General features: G+C 35.0%; 2 protein-coding genes across 2 annotated transcripts in view; both read left to right on the forward strand.

The window, feature by feature from the left end:
* Positions 1-4,574, forward strand: part of LOC105557590 — a 12,321-nt gene extending 7,747 nt beyond the window's left edge. The window contains exon 3 of the mRNA XM_012004865.1: positions 4,422-4,574. Coding sequence (XP_011860255.1) covers positions 4,422-4,565 — 144 coding nt within the window. The 3' untranslated portion in view covers positions 4,566-4,574. The remainder of the gene's footprint in view (positions 1-4,421) is intronic.
* LOC105557588 (sepiapterin reductase) lies at positions 4,570-5,841 on the forward strand. The gene is made up of 3 exons (XM_012004863.1): positions 4,570-4,831; positions 4,928-5,235; positions 5,418-5,841. Exons 1-3 carry the CDS (start codon positions 4,594-4,596, stop codon positions 5,658-5,660), a joined length of 789 nt encoding a protein of 262 aa, XP_011860253.1. The 5' UTR covers positions 4,570-4,593; the 3' UTR covers positions 5,661-5,841.
* The last annotated feature ends 2,189 nt before the right edge of the window (positions 5,842-8,030 follow it).

The following is an 8,030-nucleotide window of genomic DNA, read 5'->3' on the forward strand; positions in this document are numbered from 1 at the left end:
GCCGAGTCCGGCCTTATTGGCTCAGACGTTTTTCTGAATTAGGCCGATAATAATTACGATTTTGTAAAATTTTATATAACTTTTCTTCTCAGTTTAACCCAATCTACTATAATCTTTGGGGTCGTCCATATCGAATCTGACACCCTGTATATTACTGCATTGGGCCGCAAACAGAAGAAAGATACGGATTTGATAAATTCACTTGACGATGGGGTAATGCTACCATAAATAGATTTATTAACATCTTGCACTATTTTATCCATTACATAATATATTATTACATAGATGATACAGCAGCTCAAACATAATCTCAATAATCCGAATACTACAGATGGAAATAACCGAACTCGTAAGTTTATTCACATTTCATATAAAAGTTATGAAAATGCTTTCGTTTGCAAAATGATGGCAATATAAATTGTTCGGAACTATCTAAAACAATATTAAATACTTTCTTTTATTAGTATACATTTCCAGAAAATTGTTTCTACTTAAATTTACTTTTAATTTTTATATAAAAATGTAGTTTAGGTTTAAAATTAAAGTTTTCCAGCATATAATTAACAAAAATTATGTTCATATTTTAAATGCTTAGTTTAATTTAATATGTATATTTCTTTCGTTATATAGATACAACTTTTTACCAAATTCTGACGGAAGCGTCGCAAGAAATGAACTTCACAGACAAAGATTTTCATGATAATATTATGACTATGTTGCTAACGGTACAAACAATGTTTTCTAATACTTATACAATAAATAAAAAACTATATATATGTATAATGTTAAAGTGAATTTATATTTGCAGGCCAGTGACACAATTTCTACCGTAATCAATTTCGTGACGTTTGTACTGGCAAATTTCTCTGAAATACAAGTAAGTATAAAATATATATATGTATAATATATTAAATATGTTTCTCTATATAATATTGTATGTCTTTATAATTCTTTATAATTTTATGTAATTCTATATAATTTTATAAATTTATATGAGAAAACTTGTTCATTTATAATTTTATCTAATTGTGTATACATATACAGGGTGAGTACAAAGTACCGGACCGGTGAAATTCTCGACAAATATGGGAGTAATGGAAAAATGTTTCAGACAAAAATACTTTTTGAGATATTCAAGAGAAAATTTATAACTTTTTCAATGTTTAATTTATAATATCGCGATAACTGTCTGTCGGAGGGAAAAGTATAGTAGAGGACTTTTTACTTGTAGTCTCAAGAATATGCTGTAGCAATGATGTTTCAATTATTGAAAATTTTTGTGTATTGTAACACATAAAATTTATTTTATTTGTTACAATACACAAAAATTTTCAATAATTGAAACATCATTGCAACAGCATATTCCTGAGACTACAAAAAAAGTCCTGTACTATACTTCTTCCTCCGACAGACAGTTATCGAGATATTATAAACTAAACATTGAAAAAGTTATAAATTTTCTCTTGAATATCTCAAAAAGTATTTTTGTCTGAAACATTTTTCCATATCTCCCATATTTATCGAGAATTTCACCGGTCCGGTACTTTGTACTCACCCTGTATATGTATACACAATTAGATAAAATTATAAATGAACAAGTTTTCTCATATAAATTTATAAAATTATATAGAATTACATAAAATTATAAAGAATTATAAAGACATACAATATTATATAGAGAAACATATTTAATATATTATACATATATATATTTTATACTTACTTGTATTTCAGAGAAATTTGCCAGTACAAACGTCACGAAATTGATTACGGTAGAAATTGTGTCACTGGCCTGCAAATATAAATTCACTTTAACATTATATATATAGTTTTTTATTTATTGTATAAGTATTGGAAAACATTGTTTGTACCGTAAGCAACATAGTCATAATATTATCATGAAAATCTTTGTCTGTGAAGTTCATTTCTTGCGACGCTTCCGTCAGAATTTGGTAAAAAGTTGTATCTATATAACGAAAGAAATATACATATTAAATTAAACTAAGCATTTAAAATATGAACATAATTTTTGTTAATTATATGCTGGAAAACTTTAATTTTAAATCTAAACTACATTTTTATATAAAAATTAAAAGTAAATTTAAGTAGAAACAATTTTCTGGAAATGTATACTAATAAAAGAAAGTATTTAATATTGTTTTAGATAGTTCCGAACAATTTATATTGCCATCATTTTGCAAACGAAAGCATTTTCATAACTTTTATATGAAATGTGAATAAACTTACGAGTTCGGTTATTTCCATCTGTAGTATTCGGATTATTGAGATTATGTTTGAGCTGCTGTATCATCTATGTAATAATATATTATGTAATGGATAAAATAGTGCAAGATGTTAATAAATCTATTTATGGTAGCATTACCTCATCGCCAAGTGAATTTATCAAATCCGTATCTTTCTTCTGTTTGCGGCCCAATGCAATAATAGAGAATGTACCATCAAAAAATAATAATATAATATATTTTTTATTCTATGTGTAAAATTATTTTTGCACCTGAAACACGGTTTTATATAAAATCGAAATTTTTATACATTTATCGGATAAGGTTATAAAAGATTATTGAACATAACTGCGACTATTTAATGTGCAAAATTTTATAAATAGAAGGAGATATTGTTTTTTCAGTACTAAAGAACATATTTCTTCAGTAACAATATTAGTTTATTTGTAATAAATTGTAATAAATATTAATTTACAAAAATTAATAAATATACTACAAATTTTTTTGATACATGCAAATGTGATTTTTCATAGAAATATAAAATTTTGGAATTAAAAGAATTCTATATACATTCTGAATATAAAAATCTGTACCTCTAAAATGCTTTGACAATTTTTAATTTTCTTGAGTATCGGCAAATGTGCATTGTCAAGGTAGTCTGTATCTGTTTGTGAATTAAGGCTATTCGTTTGTTGGTTAATAAATAACATTTCTGAGATTAGTCTTCTCATATAAAAAGGCTCTTTAGGGGTAGTCTGATGCTTCCCAGGAAAAACTACGAACGCATATATGCGGCCTCTCTCTTCGCTTTATACGATATATGTCTCTGTTCAGCATCATATGTCTCCAGTACTCACGTTCAGTTCGAAAAAGGCTCTTTGTCCATGAATTTTAAATTGTCAAAATTGAAACTGTGTCCAGTTTGTATCTGATGCATTTCTTGTGTTCCTTGATATGTGTTTTTAACATTGCTAAAGCCTAATCTACAATGTGCTCTTTACATTTAGAAACATCCTATTTTGTAGACAATAAATATGTTTAAAAAATTTTTGCAAGTTGATAAATTGTATATTATATACATTGTCGACATATACATAAATTGTATATTATATACATTGTACAATTGTACATTGTCGACAAAGTTTTTAAGCTTTGATTTGCTGATATAAAATAGAATGTTTCTAGACGCAAAGAGCACATTGTAGATTAGGCTTAATTGACCCTGTCGTCAAATAATATGGATGCGTTATCAATACCATTCCAAGTATCCGATGATCGCATACACGTGTCCAAAGAACTGAAGAGAATTCGGGTAGTCAAACCTCAACACGAATCTCCACAATGCTGACCACACCGTCATAGCGAGAAAAACAGACTCCACACGTCCGTAACACACCTGAAGAAGGGTTGGAAGGAAGAAAGATGGCAGTGGGTAGCGAGGTTTAGATTAGGAGAAAAAATGAGAAGTGGTAGGTACTGGGCAAAGGAGGAAAAAAGGAAATGCAGAGTGTGTGAGTGGGAAGAGGAAAATTGGGAACATGTATGGGAGGAATGTACAGGTTGGGGAAGGAAGAAGGGGTGGAAGGAAATGGTAGAGGAGGTGCTGGAAGGAGGAGGCGAGGGAGAAAAATAGATGATAAGAATAATAGATTGGAGAGAGGGAAGGGATTTAGAAGGAATGCAAGAAGAAGGAATGGAAAGGAAGGAAGATGCGGCGGAAACGGAGGTCCAGAGCAATGGAGGAATGAATCTCTCCCTCAAGAGCGAATGAAAGAAACAAGTAGATGTAAAATAGGATAAGATAGAATAAGTTAGATATAAGGTTAGTATAAAAGAAATGTAAACGGAGCGGAGGTCCGTATGTACCCCGCGGGGTAAAATAAACATACATACATCCGTAACACATATCAACGATATCAGCGCACTAACAATTAATTTGTATAATCATTGAAAAGGGTTACCTTCAGTAGCCGAAACGTTTGACATATTAAATTTATCGATATTGATTTTTGAAAAACAATTCTACATGCGTGTTTCGTTTCTCCCCATCTTTTTTAAAAACGCAATATCGATTCTCACAATGTCGTCAACTGCTCCTAACGCCTTCATAATTAATCATAATTATCAATTTATCTTAAAAGAGTTTATTAATTAATGTACCTTATTTGCTTTGTTTAGGCTTTAACAGCCAGCGAGTTAGTTCATCTTCTGAAAGCAGACGTACTTCAAGTGACCACACAGGCTGATCGAGAGCAAAATACTGCAGAGGAATTACAAACGAGCCAGCCGTTAACGGAACCCAGAGTGGAGCATAATAATTAGTTTCCATTAGGTTACAAAGTGAGACGTCATGTCGGAGGTTGAAGCGTTGTCTGGCAAAGTCTTCCTACTGGTAACTGGTGCGAGTCGCGGTATTGGAAGGCAAATTGCGATCACTTTCGGTTCGCTACTGGAGGAAGGCTCGCGTGCACTCTTATTAGCAAGGAATAAGGATGCATTGCAAGAAGTTGCGAGTAATATACCTTCCAAAGTTAAAGTTCACACTGTTAGCACGGATTTAAGTAAATCAACTGATGTTAAGTTCAAAGGTAAATCAATGTTCCCATCTCGAACATCGGGCATATTAATACTTTTAGGTGCACAACTGCTGAAAGAAAAATAATTTCATTGCTATAATATTCTAGAGTTCATATCAGAAGCTTTGAGCGGAACTGCTACCAACGCATTTGATCGAGTAGTCCTGGTACACAATGTGGGTTCAATGGGTAATATCTCTCGATTTGTCAACACTATACTGGATGTGAACACCTGGAGAGAACTTTACGACTTAAACTTTTTCATACCCGCCGTATTAAACGCGGTGGTCATGAATACATTTGATAAAAGTATCAAGAAGACAGTTATCAATATAACATCGTTATACGGTATTCAAGCAGGCATTGGCTGTGGCCAATATTGCTCGGTGAAAGCAGCACGAGAAATGTACTTTAAGGTATACACACACACATATATGTATACATATATACATACATATATATATGCCCTTATGTGCGCGTATTTCGTGATTAGAGAGTACATTTTTTAAATATACCGGTATATTTAAAAAATGTACTCTTTAATCACGAAATAGATAGAATATTTTTCCATATATTCATGTGTTTTTTATTTGTATAGGTGTTTGCTTTAGAAAATCCCGACATTAATGTGTTAAATTATGCACCGGGACCTGTTGACACGGATATGTTCAAATATGTATGCGAATCTATCGCTGATCTTGAAGCTAAAAAAATGTATAATGAGATGCGACAAAACAAAACTATGTTGACAACAGAGCAAACGGTTAATCGTCTTGTTCAAGTCTTGAAAGAACGTAAATACAATTCGGCTGATCATGTTGATTATTACGATAAATTGTGAGGCAAAAACAATAATGTTTGTACATAGAAAAACAGAGAAAATAAAGTATAAAATTTCTTAGCGAATAAACTAAGTTTTTTTTAAATTGAATATAATTATAAATATTATAAATAATTTGTTGTATATTTTTGAAGATGCAATGTAACAATTTACGAAATAAAGTCATAATTGGGGAGCACAATCTTCTATCTAATGTTAACAAACGAGCTCTGCGAAAATAACCATAGTCATGATCTTGCAAACTAAATACCCATTTCTCAACTGTTCGAATACTTCTTCTAACTAATGCGTTTCAAAATAGTAAAATTTTCTATTTTTATCACGAGACACGGTAGTGTCTCGCGCCAAGTATAAGCGACAAACTTGTTGGGTTTTGACAAGCGTAATAAATTTCCACTGCGGATGTGCGATAAAGGTGCTGATTTATTTCAGTACAAAGGAGAGAACGTAATATAATGCTCGTGTACAGAGAAGAGCACTTCAGTGTGACTGGTAGTTTTTTTTAGAAGAGAGGGGGGGAGGGCAGGTTGGCAGTCTGTTTTCAAGTGGGGGCAACATAAAAGATGCGTCGGTAAAGACTAAATTCCCCAACACTCCCGCTTTGGCTTTATCGATTATCCTCGACTTCTTCCCTCTTTGGTTTGTTGCTCTTTTCTTGGACTCCTAATCCGTCACGGTTATGTTGAAATTGCTGTCGAGGTAGTGGTTTCGTAAGGATGTCCGCCTGTTGTTCATTCGATGTCACGTATTCCTTTGAGAACTGTTTCTGAGCGTATTGTTCCCGCACATAGTGGAATCTAACATCAATGTGCTTCACCCGTTTATGAAATACTGGGTTCTTCACGAGGCATATAGCGCTCTGGTTATCCATGTACAACGTCGTGGGGATGTCTCTGATGTTCTGGAGTTCTTTGATGAGAGACTTCATCCATGCGATTTCTTTTGCAGTTTGGCATGCAGCCATATATTCCGCGTCCGTAGTCGAGAGTGCAACGGACCGTTGCCTTTGCGAGTTCCAGGAGACTGTTCCTGAGGTGAATTTTAGAACGAATCCAGTCGTTGATCGTCGCGTCTCTAATTCTCCTGCGTAATCTGCGTCACTGTAGGCGAGTAGTTCCTTTTTCTTGCCGCAGTCGAATTTTAGCCCGTATCTCGTGGTACCTTTGAGGTACTTGATTATGCGCTTTACAGCTTTCCAGTGGGCCGTCGTGGGATTTTCCAAGTAGCGGCTTGCCTGATGCACCGCGAATGTGATATCGGGTCTGGTTGCTACTGATAGGTACATGAGCCTTCCGACAGCTTCACGATAGGGAGCCGTTGTCACGTCGCTTTGGTCTCCCGCTTTCGCTAGAGGGCTCATTTCTTGATGCGGATCCGCCGGGTCACAGGGTTTGCCTCTTCCATCCTGGGGCCCCGATTCTTGAATTTATTCGAAGAAGAAACGTATACGAAAATTCTGCTCTGACAGAAAAGTTGAAAGTCGATTGGTTGAAGCCACACGAATAGCCGATCAACTTGCAACTTTTCTGTAAGAGCAGAATTTTCGCATACGTTTCTCCTTCGAACAAATTCAAGAATCGAGCCCCTGAATCGCTCCAAGATCCTCTTCGTATATGTTTCTTGGTGCACGAAGATCGACCCGTCTAACGCTCGCTCTATTTGCACCCCCAAGAACAAACTTGCATCGTTATGTGTTATCTCGAACTCTGTTGTGAGACCCTCGATAAGCTCGTTGATCAACGCTTGGTCCTGAGAGACGATGAGTCCATCGTCTATGTAGATTGCCAGTATTAGCTTCTTGTTGTTCTTTTGGTTGGTGAACACGCAGGGATCCGCGTTTGTTGCCCGCAGGTCGAATTTTTTTAAAAAATCGGTAAAGCGTCGATTCCAGCAGCGGGATGATTGTTTGAGACCGTATAAACTTCGTTTTAGTCTGCAAACTTTTCCGGTCCCGTCTTTGTATCCCTCAGGTTGTTGCATATAAATTGTTTCCTCGATATCGCCGTATAGAAATGCCGTTTTGACGTCAAACTGCTTTATTTGCATACGGTCGCTCGCAGCAATGGCAAGAATAGTTCGGATTGAGTCGAATCGAACCACCGGACTGTGAGTCTCTTGGTAGTCGATCCCCTTTTGCTGCCTAAATCCGCGTGCGACGAGTCTCGCTTTATGTCGTTGAACATTCCCGTTAGCGTCTCTCTTTATTTTGAATGTCCACTTGCAGTCTATTGTTCTTGGGTTGTTGGCTGCTTCCACGAGTTCCCATGCGTTGTTTCGTGTGAGGGACTCGAATTCTTCGTCCATGGCTTTCTTCCACTGCGTTGCTTCTTTGCTTTCGATAGCCTCGCGATATGAGAGGGTTTCCTGACC

Source organism: Vollenhovia emeryi, unplaced genomic scaffold (genome assembly GCF_000949405.1).
Source record: "Vollenhovia emeryi isolate VEMERY1.0 unplaced genomic scaffold, V.emery_V1.0 DF939449.1, whole genome shotgun sequence".
Lineage (NCBI taxonomy): Eukaryota > Metazoa > Arthropoda > Insecta > Hymenoptera > Formicidae > Vollenhovia > Vollenhovia emeryi.